General features: G+C 37.6%; 1 protein-coding gene across 1 annotated transcript; it reads right to left on the bottom strand.

Moving 5' to 3' along the window:
• Positions 1-2895: 2895 nt before the first annotated feature.
• Positions 2896-22223, bottom strand: LOC756374 (protein DEK). Its single transcript, XM_030983581.1, has 11 exons — positions 22082-22223; positions 19504-19645; positions 18220-18372; positions 16516-16592; positions 15392-15489; positions 13590-13743; positions 12792-13055; positions 11049-11250; positions 9767-9822; positions 7788-7940; positions 2896-6992 (listed from the first exon to the last, which is right to left on the bottom strand). The coding sequence occupies exons 1-11, from the start codon at positions 22130-22132 to the stop codon at positions 6981-6983; spliced, it is 1362 nt and encodes a 453-aa protein (XP_030839441.1). The 5' UTR covers positions 22133-22223; the 3' UTR covers positions 2896-6980.
• Between the last annotated feature and the right edge of the window lie 711 nt (positions 22224-22934).

Here is a 22934-nt window from a genome sequence, read left to right as displayed (position 1 = left end):
CTTTGTGGGGGCCTCCGGTCCTGAAAAGCGCTATATAAGAACGAGCTATTATTATTATCAAGGGGCGCACCTTAGGGCCCTCGGTTTGGTACAGGGCCAGAGCCCCCGGAAGCTCAGGGGTTTTATGCGTTTAATTACGGTTAGATGAGCATTTTTGTATACCTTATATTGTTGCGACACTGGCAACTATTTTTTCTTTCTTGCTCTCATTCTTTCTTTCTTGCTCTCTTTATTTTTGTTTCCTTAATATCCTTTTTCAACAAAAGTGGAGGGGGGGGGGAGCTCGAGGCTCCCGATCCCCGCTGTTCCACAGGCCCTGACATGTAGGCATCTCAAGAAGCATATTTCTTGCCTGGCTGTAAATTTAGGAATTTGTCATTTTACAACAAACACGTAAAAAAAGTATAATTTACTAAAAATCACGGAAAATTATGCCATTTCAGCATAATGTGTAAACCCCCGTTATGGAATTAGAAATAAATCACGTTTGAATTTTATTTCCACCGAACCCCCTCCCCGATCAGTACGCCAGTGCCCCCCCCCCCCGATCTGATATCCTCCTTCTTTTCTTTTCTTCAATTTTCCTTCCCTTTATCTCCTCTTTTCCTTTTTTTCTTTCCATTTCCTTCCTGCTCTCTTCTTTTTTTGATTGAGGGGAGGCATGCAAGGCCCTTTCGCCCCCCCCCCCCCCCCGATCTCCTTCTTCCCCTTTTCTTTTCTTCATCCTCTTCTTTCTTTCCCTTTCTCTCCTCTTTCCCTTTCCCTTCCTTTCTATTTCTCTCTCTATCTCTCTTTTTTGCAGGGGGGGGGGGGGCAAAGGCCCGCTCGCCCCACTGGATCCGGGCCTGCATCTACCTTATATCTACTAACGTTAGACCCTAATAATGTATCTAGAAGATTGCTTGACCTGGTCTGAGTGACTTGTAAACTTTTCTTTCTCAATTACTTGGTCTAACCGTGAAAACCGTCTAATTTTACTTTAGATTTTCAAACAGTAACACTTACGACCTAAATTAGGCCTAAGCCCAAGGGCTGTACTCTACATTTTAATAACAAATTAACGTTAACATAAACTGTTTTTTCTCTGTGATAGAAATGGAAAAGGAACACTTTTTGTAAAAAAACAAAACAAAACTCTTTCTCCTTTTTTCCCCCCTTTTTTTCCTTATGAATAATTTTTTGGAAGCTATTAAAAGGGGGGCGTGCGCCGTGCGCCCCCACGCTCCCCTGGGTGCACGCAGAATATAAATGGTCATAACTTGGGTTAATTTTGTTTCTACCACATTGTACAGAATGGAAAAAATCCTGGCACTATAATTTTTGTACCATATTCTTAGACGGAAATCGAGGCATGCGGCTTCGTTAAAAGTACTATAGTCCCATTTGCAGGCCAAAGAAATGAAAAAGGTTAAATTCCAACGGCATTTGAAAGATAATACTAATTTAGAACTTCCCTCAAAACGAAAGGGCTTGAAACGTCTTTTGTGGGAAGGAAAAAGAAGTCACCCTCATCATTTCTCTTTTTCTATTCTAGTTAATCATCTTTCGAATATTTGTTAAACCTATTTTCCCCCTCAAATCTTGTCTTTTAACAATTTGATCTTCTTTCTTTAAAAAATACAGATTGTATTAGTAATATTTTTTAAAATGTTGTTGCTTTTAAGCTATTGAACATGTTAAATAATTATACTAAGTTAGTCAGCACCACCTGGGCGCTTAGAAACACCTGTATAAAGCGCCCTATAAATGTAATTATTATTACCCCGGTAGTATTATTATTAAAAATGTAGTTTTCGCATGTTTTCTTTTCTTTCTTAAGTTTCTTTCATTTTGCCTCTCGATCCCTCCCCAAAATTCATTTACATCTCTTTATCTCTTTCACTATCGACTTTCGCTCATTCTCAGTTCCCCCAAAGCATGTCGTGCCGTAGAAATTATAGTTTCTACAATCTATCTAGCACCATGATGCTGACTTAATACACAACATCATGCCCCGGACCTCTCAAAATTAAAAACCTCTGCTGTCTAATAAGCCATTTTCATAATGTAACCAAATTTAATGCATAAGTCATTGTGAAGTGCCTCAATACAAATTATTTCATTCACCTCATAAGAATAATATTTTTTCAATAGACAGTCCACAGTTGTTGCCAGGAAGGACAAACATTATGGCTTGACCTACCTAGCAACACTTAATATATGCAGTTTGCATTCTGACTATTTTATTCTTATCAGGTGAATGAAATAACTTGTATTGAGGCACATCACAAAGACTTGCATTAAATTTTGTTACATTACGAAAATAGCCTATTGGTAAACGGAAAAACACATTCAGATGACATAACGATGCAACAAAACAAACACTATCTTCCTTTAAGTATCCATTAATTGATTTGTTTTTATTATAAAAAAAGGATAATGTACAAACTGGACTAAAACTTTACATACAGGATTGGCGACCAAGATTAAAGTCATACATTACTATACATTCCACATGATTCCAGGCAAAATTATAGAGATTACCTGAAACTCACACTATGAACATGACGGACAAAGAAAGAGGACAAAATATACAGTTCCTCATTCTACTCTCAACAATTGCTGTGGTAGACAAAGGAACATCCCTTCACTGCTATTATGTAAAAATGTGTAGAACAGGTGTCACATACATATTCACCTGTTCTACACATTTTTACATAATAGCAGTGAAGGGATGTTCCTTTGTCTACCACAGCAATTGTTGAGGGTAGAATGAGGAACTGTATATTTTGTCCTCTTTCTTTGTCCGTCATATTCATAGTGTCACAGAGGCAAACAAAGTTGAACCTGGTTAATTTATGCAGCACCAAGCATCAACTGTCTTTAACTGTACAAATTTTACTCTACATGTTATTCTTTGATTACATGAATAATCAAAACAAAATCCCGTCATTAAATACAAATTAGAAATTAAATAAAAAGATTGACATTACGTGAGCTTCATGTGCTTGTGAATTTTGAACATGTATTATGATATCTTTAATTAATTATTAATTAAAGGCCACAAAGGCCATGGGTGAACCTTTGATCAATCGACCTTTACACCCCTACCCAAAATCAATCTTTGTGACTTGGAGATTTATAGGTGCCCATTCTAGATCATCCTATGCATCGTGTAATAAATGGATGCGCTCTTTAGAAAAAGTGGCTGTGCTCTATGAATAATGAACTTAAGGCAGGTTCAGGTGATTTACTTTTACAGTAAGAGGTTGACATTTGGCGAACCATAAAACTTTAAGACGTTTTCAGATATTCCGCAGTAAACCAAGACTTTTTTAACATTGAAGTTCTTATGCATATTTACCTAGCTCTACGTTACAGACACAAAAATGTGATGCATATTACACTCGTGTCATTTAAAAACAAAAACAAACATAAAATGCTACAGTTGACCATGGCTTTAATATCTGAAGGAGGCTTAACTTTACTTCATCAGTCACGGTTTTAAACCTCTATTTAAGTTTGCAGTTTGTATGAATACCAGCAATTGTTATTACAAGGTCTGGCTAGTCTGCAAGCACAGACCCTAATTTGACACTTTATCGAAAAATAATTGTGCCTTGAGAGAAGTCTAGCCCAGCTACAGTTCATGGTCTATGGTAGTCTTATAGTGCAGACTCACTTTTACGACTGACCAGGATTTGTGCTTGCAGACTAAGGTCTGGCTACATGCAGGAAAGCCAATTTTAAAGTGCAAGGAGTCTATGCCGTTACTGATCATTGACTGTTAAACTACACACATGTACAGTTTGGCCCGAACAATATACATTATCACAACTTCACCAATTCCTGCCAAATTTTCACTTCAAGGCCCAGTTTCACAAAGCTTGTCATCAGTGACAAATGACAGTACATGTTATAAGCTACTAAAATCCTTGCTTCTGATTGGTTATCAGCAGATATGTCACTGTTTTGGGGGCCATTTGTCATCGAAAAAGGCTCTGTGAAACACCCCCCTGTTTAATGTATGTAGTAAGTGTACTTTAACATCATTAATCACTCTGAGAGATTTATCTATGTGACTCATAAAGCTGTTCATAAAGTTCATAAAGGTGTTTCATAAAGCTGTTCGTAAAGTTACGCATGACTTTACGAACAACTTGTATATGAAAAGCCAAATGGGATGCTCAATCATTATTAAATACATCAACTAAAGTTGAACTGTGCAGATGTAGATTAACATTCTTATGATAACAAACATTTCTAATGCAAAGGATATTTTCGCCATAATTTAATTGAGGTTATTGAAAATATCAGAAAAAAACTTTGGGCATCCTATCTGGCACTTCATATATGAGTCGTTCGTAAAGTCGTGCGTAACTTTACGAAAGGCTTTATGAAACATCTCCCTGATAGGATGGAGTGCAGATGTGAAAATGTGATTACATTTTTTTCTTCCTTCCAGGGCCCTTTTGCACAAAACTGACCATTTACGGTAACTTTGCCATCAATGGTAACTACCATGGAAACCTTGATTTTGATTGGCTGTTGAGCCCTGTTACCATGGTAGTTGCCATTGACGGCAAAGTTAGCATCAATGGTAAGTTTTATGCAACAGGACCCTGGTGCTGTGTGCAAACTTTCGGACCCATCTGTATATGGATGCAAAAACATTTAACAGAGGGCGGTCTATACTGTCCATGTATATTGTGATCGACAATGATGTATTCATATAACCACATACACATGTACATGGCATGATTACAAACCTTACATGAGGTGGTTCGTGATTACCTGACAATGGATGTATTTATATGTTCACCACATACATAATTATACAGACATATACTTTTAAAATCTATAGTAGGAGCCAAGTGTGATTAAACACAATTAATGAAATAATAGACTACAGTGAAAAAAAATACAAAATTTAAGCGATGAAATACGTGTCATTGGCAGCTGCTTCAATTTCTAAACAGATGATGTGGCACTTTCCTTGAAAATATGTTAAAAGCTCCTTTGCTCATTTTCACAAAACATGTTAGACATGGCTATTAACTTGAGAATTAGTTTCAAAACGATGGAATCATGTACCGGTACTAATTCACTATCGTGCATTCATGAAGTCCATATTGATGAATGAATGGCAAGACCTGAAAAGTTTGCCAGTATGAATCTTTCGCAAAATACACCAGTTGAGATTAATGAAATCTCCATCAAGCAGAATGAATGAATTACAAAACCGATAATTTGCAAGTGGATTCAGCATTGCTGAATGACCATCTTTGCCCTACGGAGAACCAGAATGCTAGAGTACAAGTATCTGTGATCTCCTACGAAGAGATGAATTTGTAATTTTGTATGAAGTCAATCTATACAGGACATATTCCTTTAGATTCTCAACATGCCGTGCTCAGGATTTAAGTACTGCAAGAACATAGACTGTGATAGTAGATGTACACACATATCGTCATCTTTGAGGGGCATGGTTAAAGGGAGTCACTCGTCAGTTTCCATGTGCAGAAGGCCATAACTCGCCGACACCAGACTTGGTGGATACAAATCTTTGAAGTGTGTACAGGTACTAGTACTGCACACAGCGAACCCGTAGGCCAATCAGGAAATACCCTTTCATCTCTCGGAGAGTCTTCAGGTGAGGGAAAAGTGAGATAATGACTTTACCATGTAGGGGAATGGGGGGAAAACGCAGAAAATTACATAAGGCCTGCTGGTCATAAAACTGAACGCTAATTTTGGTGATTGACAGCACCTCTTATTGGGTAAACATCTCTTGTGAATTTCACCAAAGTTTCGAACACGAGAAAATGACTAGTTTTACACGACAGTGAATCTCATTTTCCTTTGGCATGGACCTACTGTAGAACCGCAAACATTTGAATCGCGACGGACACAACACTGAATTTCTGCAAATCACAAAAGCTTCTTGGTACACTTAGCTGTTGGCCACTAATTGTAAAACAATATAATTTTAATAGTACCAGTAATAGTGAGGTTCTGGTTCTACAGCAGACAATGAGGTGGACTATTAACTCGTGTGGGAACCAACATTTCTTCGGTTGATCTTATCGCGCAGGTGAGACGCCTTCATGGCCCATATGTTACAGTAGACATAACAAAACATGAATAAATCTAAAAAACATTTATCGGAATGATGCCACCATGAATTGATCATCATTTATCTTTCCTATGTACAAAGTCATTGCTAGCTTAAAACAAGATGGCCACCGACCGCTAATACACCAGTTTACGGTTATGGGCGCCATTTCAATTTACGAGTAAACAAACCAAATGACCTCAAGAGGTCAATGGTTTATGCGTAAATTAAGGTTGCGCCCATGCAAATTATGATGACATCACTGTCTGCGCACTGCGTTGTGCGCTCACATCATAATTTGCATGGGCGCAATCTTAATTTACGCATAAACCACTGACCTCTAGAGGTCATTTGGTTTGTTTACGACTCGTAAATAAAATGGCGCCCATGTCTGCGCATGCATACTGTTGTAACTGTAAATTGGTGTATACCCCCCCTCTGCCATACACACACAACTGATACCAAGGTCAAAGGTAAATTATACACCAAGAGTATTCAAACATTTCCGTGTACATAAATGGGACATAAATTGAGCAACATTCTTAGAAAATGGCAATCAGCTGGTGTTTTGTTCCATATCAGACTCTTGGTATGTATCACACAAGTTTCTTGACGAGGGCAATCCGATGGATTCACTTGGTGGCCGACGCCTGGGGGGCGTTTCACAAAACTTGTCATCAGTGACAAACGACAATTTTTGTTATAAGCTACTGAAATCCTTGCTTCTGATTGGTTATCAGCAGATTTGTCACTGGCTTTTGTCATTTGTCATTGAAAAAAAGCTTTGTGAAACACCCCCCTGGTTGAATTAGACGAACATCCTCCACATCATTCCATGGCTATTTCCAGTAGGCGACACAAATATTTAAAAGGCAGCTATTGTTCATCATGAAATAATCTGCAAAGAGGAAACATATGAAAGAGGAATACAAATGTGTAATGTGGTGGAAAACAGATCATTTTCTACATTTACAAACAAAAAAATACACCAGTAGTATCAACCACAACACGAACATCACCATCATACCGGTATACAGTTAACAAATAAATTATTCATACATCTTATAACTTTGATGTTTTGTACCAAGTAACAGAACTCACCTTTATCTTTAACTATGGCAGGCCGTACACGCCACTGGTTGCTCTCACCATTGGTCTCTCAATTATGACCTTTAGATAATATTTTGTCCTTCAATAATCAACTATCAAAAAATGTAAATTCTGTAGATTTGTGACCACGATTGGTACGTCCTTTGAGAAACCAATGCCAGTGAATGATGAGAGAAAATAGTGGCATGAACAGCCAGCCTGCCATAGTTATAAAGTCCAAGTTTAAGCCGATCTTAGTCTTTGTGAAACACTCCCCTGGTATGGGATAAAAGTGCTCTGATTACTTTCAAATGAATGGTTGCTATCACTATGAATATGACGGACAAAGAAAGCGGACAAAATATACAGTTCCTCATTCTACCATCAACAATTGCTGTGGTAGACAAAGGAACATCCCCTCACTGCTATTACGTAAAAATGTGTAGAACAGGTGAATATGCATGTGACACCTGTTCTACACATTTTTACATAATAGCAGTGAAGGGATGTTCCTTTGTCTAACACAGCAATTGTTAAGGGTAGAATGAGGAACTGTATATTTTGTCCGCTTTCTTTGTCCGTCATGTTCATTGTGTATCCTTACCTCTCTGACTGTGGACTTAATGAAATCTTTCTTGTGTTGTAAGGGATGTTGTGGGTAGATATCATAGACCTTTCTGCAAACCATCTTCATCGTCACTTCCTCTAGGTTGGCTCCTTCCAGGATCTCCTTTACAGTCTCCTTGATCTGCTTATCCTACAAACAGCCAAAGATATTACAATTTAGAGGTGTCGTGGGCGAGTGGATATGTCACCGGACTGAGGATCACAAGGTCCGCGGTTCAAGTCCCACCGCGGCACTTACGTCCTTTGGCAAGACATTGATCTACATTTGCCACTCTCCACCCAGGTGTTAAATTGGTACCCAGTAGGATGCGAAAGCTAATGTGCTTAGATTAGCAAGTGTGCGCTTGTAAAAATGACACCTGGCTGGAATGCTCCCCAGGGAGTGGAGAATGTGCATACATTGTGTGCGGGTAAGCCTGAATCCAATGACAAGGTTAATAATATATATATCTGTAAAGCGCTTTGAGAGGGCCTTCGGTCCTGAAAAGCGCTATATAAGAACTAGCTATTATTATTTATTATTTATTATTAACAGCACCTTGATAACAATGATTTCTAACCAACTGGAGAGGTCCTAAAATAATTTCCTTGATTTGTTTATCTTAAGACATTAGAAAAGTAAACAACTAAACAATTCTGTAATTCTGCAGTCACAGCAAGAAGATAGATTAAAGGGAAATCCAACCCAAAAGAAAGCAAAAAAAATCAGAGAAGCAAACTGATAAAAATTTCAATTAAATCTGATTAAATATAAAAAAAAAGAAGTTATAATCACTATACGTATGTGCACTTCAAATTGGCTGTAGCAGTAATGTCAATGTGATGTAGTGCTGGACTACTTTCCCATCTGTTTCAACATATAAAATGACTAAAATTTAAATTTTTGAAAAAATCCATTGCTCAAGGGTGGTCTATTCTTTTAAGAGAGCATATACTATTTGGAGTAGTGCCCCAAGGGAGAAGGAACTGATGAGAAAAACAAATTAATGATATTTTTGTACACTGCAAATGGGAGAGTTATCCACGTCCTACGTCACAATCCACTGACCAAACTACCAATTTGAGATTTGCATTGACTTTAATAGTGATCTCATATTTCAAACATTCATAACTTCCTTACTATTGGTCCGATTCATTTCAGAATTTTGCGATTCTGTTTCCGTTATTTTTCTGCTTACATACAAGTCAACTTATTACGAGCGTTGGTTGGATTGCCCTTTAAACACCTGATCTTGAGGGAGCCCAAAATTTAACTTGCAAAGCTCTTGAAAGGCCAAAATGTTTGCGGTTATCCATTAGTTTGATGGCCTTACATGTGTATAAGATACTTTGGATATTTACTTTTTGCTTCAAGTAAATCAATATCTGAAAACTGACCATGCATTTTCACCATTCGAAACCCTGGGATTTAGCTCATATAGTCTTCATGATTTACTTACTAAATTACTAACAAATAACATAGGAAAATCTTGATTTATAACAACACATAATAATCAGTCGATCAAAACTCTATTTACAATAATGAACACAGCCTTGTATGCACAGGACACATTGAAAGCCTAAGAAAAGAAAGAAAGAAAGGAGAAGAGGAGGAAAACGGAGGAGGGGAAGAGGAAGAAGAAAAGGAGGATGAAGAAGAAGACTGGGATAGAGGAAGAAGAGGAAGAAGAAGAGGAGAATGAAGAAAAAGACGGGGATAGAGGAAGAAGAGGAAGAAGAAGAAAATGGGGATAGAGGAAGAAGAGGAAGAAGAGGAAGAGGAAGAGGAAGAAGAAGAGGAAGAAGAAGAGGAAGAAACAGAGGAAAAGGAAGAGGAACAGGAAAAGGAAAAGGAAAAGGAACATAAAGAGGAAGAAGAAAAAGAAAAAGAGAAAAAAAGAAAAAGCAGATTATGCTGTCAAAAGAGAAAGATGTTTGAAAGTGAGACTCAGTTAAGGTATCATTTGAGTAACTTACTGAAGGTGGTGCCTTGATTTTCTTCATCAGGGGCTCCTCATCGGAACTATCATCATCTGTGTAAGAGGTTATAAGAAAAATATTCTACATTATTATCTATATAAGGCTTTCAAGTGGTACAATAAATCAGTGTATTCAATATCTTTAGTGCAGTACCCAGATATGACTGACCAATATTGTTTTCGTATTGCTCAGTCATCCGGGAACTTCAACTATCGATATCAATATCATGGCGATATCACACGAAAACAAAGCTATATTTACCGAGGTAAGTCAAATTTGTTATTTCAGACTAATATAGATAATAATAATAATATTGTATGGCTTTGTTTTTGTGTGATACAAAAATATATTGTCTTGTATCATACTCAAGGCCATCAAATATTATATAATTACTCATGTTCCTAATTTGAATTCTTGATGTCATTTTTGTACTTTACAAATAAGGTTACCTCTACTCACTATGAATATGACGAACAAAGAAAGCGGACAAAATATACAGTTCCTCAGGTAGACAAAGGAACATCCCTTCATTGCTATTATGTGAAAAGGTGAATATGCATGTACACCTGTTCTCCACATTTTTACATAATAGCAGTTTTAATAATAGCCGCTTTATTTGTCAGTCATGTTCATAGTGACTGTCTCTGAAACACTCAAAGTTGAAGAAGTTGAGCAACAACAACAAAATCACGCTATTTACACTTCCTAAGTGTAGATGTAGAGTTAACTGTACTTCATTCAAAAAACCACTTCCATTTACTGCAATGAAAATGTAGACAATGACTTCTTTCTCTTTCTGCTTACACATGCTCATGTTTATTCAGGGCCCCATGGAAGACCGCTACTTATTGGTGAATGGGCTACCCCGTCAGAAGATTGGAAATAAATAAATAAATGTTCTGATGTGGTACACTCACAGCGTGCATTCCAGTTATACAAAGGTTGGGGATGGCAGCACAGGGTGGGGTGAAAAAGGGGCAACATTAAATAATAATAAGAATAATAATATCGAATATTTAGGAGCGCTAAAAACAATAAGTACCATAGCGCTTACAAATACAAATATATGTAAAGAGGACAAAAATGTACAGTACAGGAAGTATATCACATAGATCATTGGGGAAAAAGGTGAGTTTTTAGGGATCTTTTGAAGGTGGCAAGACAGGTAATTTGTATAAATGGGGGGGGGGGGGGGGGGGGGTTGCAGCACAGGGCAGGGAAGGAAAAGTTAACATTGTGAATAGAATTCTAAAAAATTAATAGAGCCTATTAATCTTACCAACAACATCATGATTTCTCTTCTGTGGTGTCTTCTGTGGTGCCTTCTTGGGTGATTTGACAGGGCTTGATTTCTTGGTCTGCTTAGATGGTGTCTTCACAGCAATCTTCTTCGGTGACTTGGTCTTGGTTTTAGCCGAATCTTTCTTGGGCTTGGGAGTTGTCGTCTTGGGCGTCTTCTTCTTCTTCTTTGGCTTGGATTCCTGTTGGTGAGAGAAAAATTGAACAATCATCAAACAAATTCATCAAAGTGGTTTAAATCATTAGAGATTTGTTTATAGGGCACTTCCAAATAAACCTGTGGCATTCATATCTATGGCTGAGACACCTCTACGAGAATGCTCAGTTATTTTTATTTTATTTCATTTCATTTCCAGGAACATAAAGGAGTATAACAATAACAAAGAACACAAGAAAATGAATTACAATAATAAATACAATAACAGGGAAAAAGCCATCAACTAATGCCTGAGGATTACCAAAAGAAACTGAGTTTCTGTAGGAGGCTCTCCTCATTAGTTGATGGTATAATAGTAATTGAAGAGAACCTCCCACAGAAACAGTTAGGCATGCATTCATGACTTAAATTATCGTCAGCAGAGGCTATTTGGTGACTGGTGGAGATAAAATGTAACTTAAAGATAAACTCCAGTTCCGGTAATGCGATTGCATTGTGAAAGAAAAGGTGTGGAATGGATCAGAAACAGTTGATCATGTAGCATGTAAGTATCGGTGTGCACTGCAAGGTTCTGGAGTCATCAAAATCATAATAAATTTGGCCGAGTCTTGGTAAAGTAACAAGCACTGTACACAAAAAGCTATACATGGGACAACACACATGGTGTCGGGGCTAGTACTACCTTGATTTCCTTGTCTTTCTATGCTCATTACTCAGCCAGTATACATTTTCTTCCAAAATTGTTTGGCACATGTCATTTATTTGTAACCTTGAACATTCAATATAAGTTTCGTTTGATTCTGTGAGAATGAATTTTCTTTTTTTTTACCAGAACTGGAGTTTATCTTTAATTGATTCCCAGCCCAGCACTATCAATCATCCTTTGGCAAGGCATCAATCTCTGTTTGCCACTCTCCACCCAGGTGTCCCCATTATGCTACATCTTGGACTGCTTGGCTTTGGCTGGGGTAGTAATGTAAGAGTAGTAGTAGCTCTATACAGATCGAATTTATTTTTCATTTCTTGTCACATAATATAAACAAAATGACAAGCAATAATAAACGTAATGATATAACAGAAGTGAGCATTGAAATATCTTTGGCATTGTTTTTTGGTCATTGTAATGCAAAATGAATTGGTTACAGGAAATGAAAAAAATGAACCTACTTGAAAGCAATGCTTGTTAGGTGTAGGTTCGCATTAATAATTGAACTTTAAACATTTATAACTTAATGTAAGAGTGCCACGGGTGTCACAACAAGATGAACACAAGCAATATAACAGAAGCTGCTGTTGTTGTTGTTGTTGGGTTTATCGGCGCTATCCATCGATTCCAATGATTTCCTACTATTATCTTACATTATATACCTCTCTTTAGTATATTGAATAAATCTAGTCATCTGATTGGTTGAAATTGGAGTTGTGATTTTAGCCATGCCCGCCTACCGGTCAATAGTTTCTTAAAAGATGCCCGGTGCCCCAGGTCGCATGAATCAATTTCGCTGAGATCCACGTTTACGTGTAAAAAGTTTCTTAAAAAATATCTAAACAAGGCCTTATACTTACGCCTTCTGTCATACTGGTATCACCATCTTCTCCTTCTGCATCTCCCTCCGTCCCATCATCCATTGTCGTGTCTCCATCTTCTTCTGTCTCCGTGGACGCATCACCACCCCCTTTCTTTCCTTCACCTTTCTGCTTCTTCGCTTTCGTCTTCTTCTTCTTTGTCCCTTTTGACTTGCTCTTCTTCTTGCCTAAAATCCAAACAATGATCGAGAAGGTGTAAAATGACCGAGAAGGTGCATTTCTGCGTCTCCTCTCAATGAAATATGAAATAGATAATTAAGCGTCTATTATCTTTTGGGAAATTTGTTTTTCACTGGTAAAAGTATAAAGATCAAAATACCAAAAGAAATAATCATAATTATAGAAAATTACAGTAATTTGTTTGTTTTCATAGGTTTATATTCTCTTCTCTCATACAGAAAATTTTACATAAAATGACAAATAATCTTCACATAGGTCTAAATAAATTTGCAAGTGAACTTGAACATTTCCATACAAGGTTACAAATAAATTTTCATATAAAATATATTTGCAAATGAACACATGATTTACATGAGAAAAATATTCACATAAACAACATTATAGTTTCACATTAAAAAAAATAAAAAAACGCACATAAAGTTTTTACAATTTCTGGTAAAAAAAGAAAATGGAATTCTCACAGAATCAAACAAAACTTACACTGAATGTTCAAGATTAGAAATAAATGTCATTTGCCAAACAATTTTGGTAGAAAATGTATATACTACGCCATATCACAGACACTGATAACACATAGGGCCATGCATTTCAGAATTGTACTTGGAGACTACTCACCTTTCTCGGTAACTTTCTACCGGAGGGTTGAGGGTTCAAACAGAATTCCATTATTCTTTCCATGATGACATCTTTGTTTCCTTTCTTCTCCACATCAAGAATGGTACAAATCTCCTTTATTCCTTCCATTGTGAATCTTTAACATACAATGAAAAACACATTTTTTAAATTTTTATTTCTGATATTTAGACAGGGTGACTCGTTATCACCAATAATGGTGGTCTTCCATGAGGCCCTGTTAAACATAATGAGGTACATCAGTTTAACAAATATATATATATAATAATAATAATAATAATAATAATAATAAAATAATAATAATAATAATAATAACAAAATCTTGAACATAAATTCACAACAGCAATAAAGCATAAGTAAGAACACGGATAAACATATATACAAAGTATTTGGTATCCTCGTAATAAAAGAATGGTTTGTTTGTTTTGTTTTGCTTTGCTTTTCGTTCAAGAAAACGTTGTTGCATAATTATAATATTTTTATTTAACATTATAGCATAGACAGTAAGTAATTTTTAAAGCTGACGAAAAGTAACTATTAGCAGTCGTGAGTATGATTGATTGAATGATTGAATCATCTCAGTTAATAATAATAATAATAATATAAAATATTTAGGAGCGCTAAAAACAATAAGTACCATAGCGCTTACGAATACAAATATATGAGAAGAGGACAAAAATGTACAGTACAGGAAGTACATGTATATCACATAGATCGTTGGGGGAAAAGGTGAGTTTTGAGGGATCTTGTGAAGGTGGGAAGACAGGTAATTTCCCTTATGGAAAGAGGGATGCTGTTCCAAGTCTTTGATGCAGCTACTGCAAAACGTTTTTTCAGCTGCTGAGAGTCTCGATGTGGGAATGATAAGTTTACATGTGTCGGTTGCTAAACGAAGATTACGAGTTGGTGTATATATCCGGAAGGGTGTCATTGTGATATTGAGGTGCCAAATGATTGAGTATTTTGAAAGCATACAGACAGAATTTAAACAGAACACGTCGGTGGAGAGGTAACCAGTGGAGCTCCTTAAAGGTACTATGTCCCATTTGCAGGCCAAAAAAAAAAAAAAAGTTAAATTCCAAAGCCATTTGAAAGATAATACTAATTTAGAACTTCCCTAAAAAAGGTGGGGCTTGAAATTGTCTTCAAGTGGGAAAATAACGACTATTAGTTGTCAAATCGACTAAGGAGCTATAGAGCCGATAAGTAATAGTCTTGATTTTCAGACCATTGTACCGAATGGTCATACGTTTTATGCTGCGCAAAGATTCAATCAGTTTAATTTTGGCCATCACAAGAAGTGGGTTATTGATGTAGACAAATGTTCATGTACCCTTTACAGCTCATTTTATATATGTTATTACCAAAGAAGAAAAAAGCCAGTCAGTCACTCAATAGTGTCTGACAGTTAAGTCTAGCAAGTAAACGGGTTTCCATGCATAATTTGAATATTAGGACACTGCTAATGTTTAAATTTCACAGATAGGACATACATGACATATTCATAATACCTGCAAAGTTCTACAGAATTTGAGGTTAGCTGCAAAAGGGACATAGTACCTTTAAGTAAGGGTGAAGTATGAGTTCTTGACCCAAGGCCAAAGATTAATCTAGCGGCACGATTCTGGACAGTTTCAAGTTTCCTTCTATCTTTAGCACATAAAACAGTATAAAGACTATTGTAATAATCCAACCTAGAAAGAATTAGAGCTTGGACATCATGGTGACATGTCTTAAAATCAATGAATCTACCAGAATAGGCTTACTTGACTAAGAGAGCTTCTCTCTTTGTGTAATCAGGATCTTCTTTACTGAACTCAAATCCTGAGAACTGTCTGATGTTTCTCTTGTTCTCTCTAGGATCCTGTAATGTGGGAAGTGTAAGGAAAATCATCAAAAATTATGCATTCATTACTAAATTAACAAACAGTATATAAACTCGAAAATAATATCGCTAGTGAGATTCGTTTGTCTCGCAATGTATGGTCAAGAGGGGATCTAAAGATCACGACGTTTCGTGCTCCGCTGCAACACTTCGTCAGGTGATAAATATAACTTAAGCAAGCATGTTTTATACTCTACGGGCGGACCGTCGGTGAAATAATTCGATCAATAATTAGAACAATAACGGACAAGGCCTCTTGACCGAAGCACACGGGTGCTCAACCAATCAACAGGCTGCACAAAACGTCGTGATCTTTAGATCCCTTGTTGACCATACATTGCGACACAAACGAATATCACTAGCTGAAGCGAAATTATTTTTCGATACTACATCCGCAATGAGTAATATATTTAGCATTAATATATAAAAACTGATTACAAGTTATAAATTGAGATATGGTATGAGATGGCAAGCAAAGATCTTGGTTTGAATCCAACCCAGGAGGATGACTGAAGCCTGCGTGTATCATGAAACATGCAGGCCATGTTACAGTGGAAAACAACTTCTTCCCTTGAATAGGAGACTTATCACGGATGGTAACTTCCATGGATTACTTGATTTTGATTGAGTGTTAAGCAATATTACCATGGTAGTTACCATTAATGATAAGTTTTGTGCAACAGGACCCAGGTGTAGTAGTCCACCTGCACACCCCCTATCAGCTAAGTCACCAAATACTCTACTACCACTACTAAAAAGGAAAAGGAGGAGGAGGAGGAGGAGGAGGAGGAGGGAGGAGGAGGAGGGGAGGAGGAGGAGGAGGAGGAGGTGAAGAAGAAGAGGAGGAGGAGGAGGAGGAGGAGGAGAAGGAGAAGGAGAAGTAGAAGGAGGAGGAGGAGGAGAAGGAGAAGAAGAAGAAGAAGAAAAAGAAGAAGAAGGAGAAGAAAAAGAAGAATAAGAAAAAAGAAGAAGAGAAGAAGAAAGAAAAAAAATATGTAGACTTACTCTGACCATCTTTCCGAACAAGAATTTATGAAGAGGTTTAAGATCCTGTGATTTTGTCTTCTCCAAAAAATGTGCAACTAGAACGAAATAAGAATAAAAAGAAAGACGATAAGAGATTAGAAAATCAAGGTCATGAGGTGATTAAAGGTATTACAAAGTTTTTGGGAAATTTTGAAAAATGGGTTGATAGTGATTCTTTACAATTTTAATATATTTGGATGCCCCTGTGGATGTGTTACAAACACCAGAAATTTTAGCCCCTAAAACACTTCTGCTTTCGAGAAAAATTGAATATAAAGTGCTCCCGGTAAATTTTGATAAATTTCAAATAGCTCCTACGGCCGTACAATGGTAGCTGTGACCATGAAAATCTCAGAGTATGTAGTTGTGGTATATAATTTCCAAACGAGAATAGCTAATCAGTCAATTTTAGTCAATAAACATTGTTTTATAGCTTAATTAATATCTTGACCTTGAGAAGGAGCTATTCAACATAAAGTGTTTATTATTTACAATTTCATAACTTTAGAGTCGATTTCGACCGCGACAACGATCACTGAATATTGTAGAATCGTTTATGCTTCCAATATGGTCATTTGAACCAAATTCATGACCCCATACCAAAACTTTGTATTACCTTTAATGATAATAGCAATTATCATACATCGGTAGAACTAAGTACAAAATGACGCCAGCAATTACATTAATATAAGAACCTTGTTAATCCAAATATTCATACAAATAATCTTTTTCTTTACCACAAAATTGTAGCATTTTGGTATTACTAAAATCATAACGCATTGAAAATTGTGAAAGTACATTTAACAAAACAAATTCAGCTAAAGCTACCTTAAGCCCTATCCTCATTATAAATAATTTCTTCCTTTTTTACAATAAAAAAGGTGCTGTTGCATGAGACTTTGAACAAACTTTAAGACCCTAAAAAAAATTTTAAAAAAATCTCTATGAATGGAAAGCTGAACGAACGTAGATTTACAATTACATATCCCTTTTCAGTATTGCACAAAAGCATATTAAAACCTCATTTTCCGCACCCCTCTAAACTATGGATTAACAGGTGCCAAACTTGCCGCAGTTACGGTGACAACATATGGACCTTGGCCCCATTTCACAACACTAGTCATCAGTGACAAATGAAAGTTTTTGTTATAAGCTACTGAAATCTTTGCTTCTGATTGGTTATCAGCAGATTTGTCACTAATTTTTTTGTCATTTGTCATTGAAAAAAAAGCTTGGTGAAACGAGTCCCGATCAGCTCGTTTATATAGCCGAGACAATGACCCATGCTTAATTAATGCAAAGTCATTTTGACTATGCGACTCCACATAAGATGATGTCATCAAGTCGACAGCTGGTTTTTAGATCGACAACTTCGAATTTCAAAGCATTAGATATTGAGTTTTCGGAGAGCAGTAACCCCTCTGACAGATACTAAAGTGCCATATAATTGATATAAATGTAATATTAGGCTTTTAAGCTTTCTGTTGATATAAAATTATTCCATTCTATTTTTCACTTCTGACATGGTCTTTAATCTATTTCGGAAAAGATTTGTTTATTAGATAATATGAATCCAGCTTACTCTTACAAAGTTTGGAAAAGAATCTAAAACAAATACTTAAAAAAAAAAAAAAAATCAATATTACTTGGCCTTACATACGAATATACAATAAGCTCACAAACCTATTGGAATATCTCCAATTTGGACCCCTTTGCCGACAGGTACAACAAATTTCTTCTCTGGTGTCTTGGGAGTTTCTTTCATGACGAGTCTCTCAACCTTCTTACGATCTCTCTTACCGGTCATTATCTGAACAGGAGCTTCAACAGAACCCACTGAGATTTGTTTTGCATGAGATAAAATGAGAGAAAAACACAGCATTACAAGATTGTTTCTGGTCATAATAAAGTCAAATCTGCCAATAGCGACCGCCCAAGGGAAACACAGAGAGTGGTCTTTGTAGACAGGTTCCTTTAGAACAGGCCTTCTCAACTGGCGATGCTTGCGGTCAGTCGGAGTGGCGCGCGACTGTTGCAACAACAAAACAGAGAACAGAAAGAAAGAAAATATATATTTTAGAATTAAATACTCAGCTAAATCAAGAAGTTGCAGTCGAATTTGAGCCCAAAATGCCTGCTTAACAAACAGGAAGAAAGGGGAATTTATCGTTATTTACCATTTTATACGAATCTAAACCTAAGGTCTGAACAACAATTAGCTTACGATGGGATACCAATTTTAACATTGCCAATCTCTGGAAACATCTTGTTTTTGTTAGTTTGATTTTCACTTTATTTTGACATTTCCCGTGTTTATTGCACACAAGAAACTACACATAAATTTACCTCCAGTGTAATTGTACACAGGAATTGTACTAATTTTATCACATCAATATGAAATTATGATTGATTATATTGTGGAATGAAATGGTGCTAAAAATGCCCCATTTGGACATTTAGAAAGCCCTAAATCCACCAGCTTCAGGGGCCTCTGCTCCCTGCTACCTCCCGTTAGGGCTTCGCCCCTGGACCCCACCCATTTTCGGTTCGGTCGCTACGCTCCCTCGCAGCAAAGTCAACCATACAGGGTGGTACTTCAACTACAAATTCTTTTTGTTTTGGCACTTCTAATAAACTAGTTGAGAAGTCTGCTTTAGAACATGTTTCAATGAAAAACCAATTTCAAGAGAAACAACAAATATGGATTATGGTCTTTGTAGACAGGTGGTCACTAAAGCAGGTTTGACTGTTTAATCCGGGGCCAACCTGGTATAATACGACTACGGATAACGCGACCGCAGTAGGCCTACGTATTCACGAGCCTGCAACATACTCGAAACAGCCTTCCATATTTGTTAAGTCCATCTAGAGATAAGTTTAACTTAGGATCATAGTGAAACACCCCCATGTAGCATATATGTTTTGTCTGTTTATGTTGGAGTTCAACTTAGTTATGTTCATACTTACATGGTAGTTCTTCATCTGAAGATGACTCCTCTTCCTCCTCTTCCTCTTCTCCTTCCTTGTCTCCACCTCCATCTTTCTCATCTTTCTGTTCTGCATCCTCTTTCCCATCTTCTGCAGCTGCGTTGCTTTTCATCTCTTCATCCTGAATTAATGAATGAAAATAATGAAAAATGTCTCAAAACAAGCACTTTTGGTTCAAGCATACCAGTGCCGCCCCGTCTTATAAAAAGATTCAAATCATATTAAAGGTAAAGACCAGTTATGGTCATGCGATTGCATTGTGAAAGAAACGTTGTGGAATCGATCAGAAAAGGTTGATCATCTAGCATCTAGCATCTGCAAGGTTCTGGAATCATCAAAATGATAAGAAATTTGGCCCATTCTTCGTTATGTTACAAGCACTATACACAGAAAGATGTATATGGGACTACCCTATATCTCTCACAGACCATGAGAGAAACAAATTTACCAAATATATGAATTAGTAGGCGGTTTCCCTGCAAATTTTTTATCATCATGTAATAGTCAAAACATATTCTTTCACATGATTGGTAATGAGAGCTTCCATTTCATTTTTTGAAATTGGGGCGTTTCCAATACTGGTCTTTACCTTTAATCGCAAATAAGTTACGATAGATATCAACTCTTTATAAGACGGGGCCCTGAGCTGATAGTGGGTGACATCAAATTTGATTGGTTTTAATTTTTGTGGCCAGGAAAAATGAATAGGGATATTACAAAGGATATAGGCTACTAGATTTATTTGTCAGTAAAGAAACCTTTATAAAGTCTTCTGATGTGGACTGTTGTATGCACACTTCCTCAAATATCTTTTTTTTTTTTCCAGATCTAATCTATAGGCCTAGACCTAGTCTAGATCAAACTTATTCTGCGTTTGGCTTTCTCTCTTTCTCTTTCAATAATCATCTCACTCTTTTCCAAGGCTTTGCGCCTTTCTTTACCGAATCTGTGTCATGACACCAAGTCCTATCAAAGAGCGCTAATATTCTTTCACACAGGGTGCGCATGCTTCATTCCGTCACATGCGAGTTACTGTACGTGTTGTCGATGGCAATGCCAATTATGAGGAAACCGTCGCCATGGGTTTGGGTTGAGCTGCGCTCACGCCTACCTACTTAGTTGATCCGAAAAATGTAATAACTTGTGATTCCTTGGGGCTAGCGAAAAAACAAGCGCATGGATCAATTCCTTACGACTGGGACTGTAATCGATCGGGCTGTCGGTTAAAAAAGTGGCATATTTTGGAGCTAGGATGCAAACAACATTTAAATCGCTGTTTTGACCAAGATACTTTTAGAAATCAGAGATGACACTCTTTTGGAAATACAGAGATTGATCTGCTCTTTCATACGACACCTCATTTATGGAGTATCACCTTCAGGATCACAACAAATAAAAGTTTGAATCTCAATTAGTCTTTACAAACTTTGACCAAATTTGCATGGTCGTGCAATGCACAGACTGCACTGCACAGGGATGCGTGCAATCTCTATGGGAAGAATTTTAGGACACAACATCCAGAACCACCAAGTGTCAAGTCACGCATTAGGCGTGTCGTCACACATTTCGAGGGTCTGAAAACGCTCTCACGCATGCGTTAAGATTTTAAAAAAAACGCTATAGATTTCTACCTCATACGTGTGTTATACCCTCGCACGCGCGCCGAATCATAAAAATGTCACGCATTGCAGATCTTTGATTGAACTTGGCGTCTCTGAACATCAGGTGCGCAATCAGACACCCTAACCGTACAGAAGTCTACATGATGTGTGACAAGATAAAATTGGCCGCAACACTTTTGCCCATCTTGCTGCTTGCTGAGGTCACAAGTTGTCACACAACCCTCTATTGACTTGTGTGGTTAAACTAGTTAAGGGGGGACCAAATATCAGTGTTTTTTTAACATTAAAGTTATTTCGCTATTTGTTGACCTAGGGTGATATGATCGCTGAATATGCACGACTCGAACTAACAAAGCCCTTCTCAACCTCGTGGCGTCGTGCATATTCAGCGATTTCGAGCGATCGGCGCTCGATAGCATGAATATTCATATTTTCTTCGCCACTGCCGCGCATGCGTACCTTCTCATCGCTATTTTGAATCAACGCTGTGGCATGGAAGAATCGTTGGTGTAGACCTAGATCTAGTAGTACCCCAAATTAACCTTTTTCCCCCATCGAAGACTTCTTCAAATTATACATTCAAGTGATTGGAGTTGAGCCCTGAGGAGTCGTGCACCCTATGATGTAAAAATTGTAAGTACTCCCTTTGCAGATTTAATGATAATATCACCCAATCGGCTGTTTTACTAGCCCCCCCCCCCCCCCCCCCCCCCCCCCCCCGCGAGAAACCAACGAAACCACCCGAAGCTCCGACGCCTGCGGCGCCGGTGTTGGAGCTTCCCGGAGTTAATCTAGGCGCAGGCCTAGCCTAAACACATAATTCACACAGCCAACAGAACAGGGTCAAATCAATCATTTCTTATATCCTTTTACTTTCATCATCTTAAATTATAATACTGACATAGAGTCTACAACGAGCAAAAACTTGCACTCACTTTCTGTTCATTTCCCATGGTATCACCGTTCGGTGTTTCGTCGGAGGACATGGCTTTTTCAATCACACACACGTTTTACACGTAAATCAACGGATAAGGTTTGCAAAATGGCGGCACCCATGGCGCGCCCGTGTTAACCAATGGGCAAACAGTACTGATGAAAACTGTGCATTTTGCGCCATCTGCGGCATACAGTATCACATGGTGGGTTGAAGTGGATAAAAAAAAATGAAAGGAATTAAAAAGAAGGAAGAAGAAGAAGAAGAAGAAGAAGAAGAAGAAGAAGAAGGAGAAGGAGAAGAAGAAGAAGAAGAAGAAGAAGAAGAAGGAGGAGAAGGAGAAGAAGAAGAAGAAGAAGAAGTAGAGAAGAAGAAAAAAGAGGAGGAGGAGAAGGAGGAGGAGGAGGAGAAGGAGGGAGGAGGAGGGGGAGGGGGGGGGGGGGGGGGGGGGGGGGAGGAGGACTAAGGAGAAGAAGAAGAAGAAGAAGAAGGAAACTAATTCGTGTATTGATTGTTTCAACGCCACAACGTTAGTGCAAACAAAAAATATTTCTATATGATTCAGTGATTACTCTTTATGATTTATTTATTTTCATAAATGATGTATTGTACGGGACTATTACCTTGAATAGCTCTTCTCATAGGAGTCCGATAGTTTTATTACTTTTCTTACGGAGTCATGTCCTGCCTGATCTCACCAAAACAGTCACAGGCTGCTAATTTTGCTGCTAATTTACCTCTCCAAAGGAGGAGTAAAGAGCACTTTTGGGGGGTCCAATTTATTATTTAGCAGCGACTCAGCTAGCCAGTGAATAAGCGGGGGGGGGGGGGGGGGGGGGGGGGGGGGGGGGGGG

The sequence above is a fragment of the Strongylocentrotus purpuratus genome, unplaced genomic scaffold (assembly GCF_000002235.5).
Source record: "Strongylocentrotus purpuratus isolate Spur 01 unplaced genomic scaffold, Spur_5.0 spur5_scaffold_13, whole genome shotgun sequence".
NCBI classification, from domain to species: Eukaryota; Metazoa; Echinodermata; class Echinoidea; order Camarodonta; family Strongylocentrotidae; genus Strongylocentrotus; species Strongylocentrotus purpuratus.
This window is presented reverse-complemented; position numbering and strand designations above follow the sequence as displayed.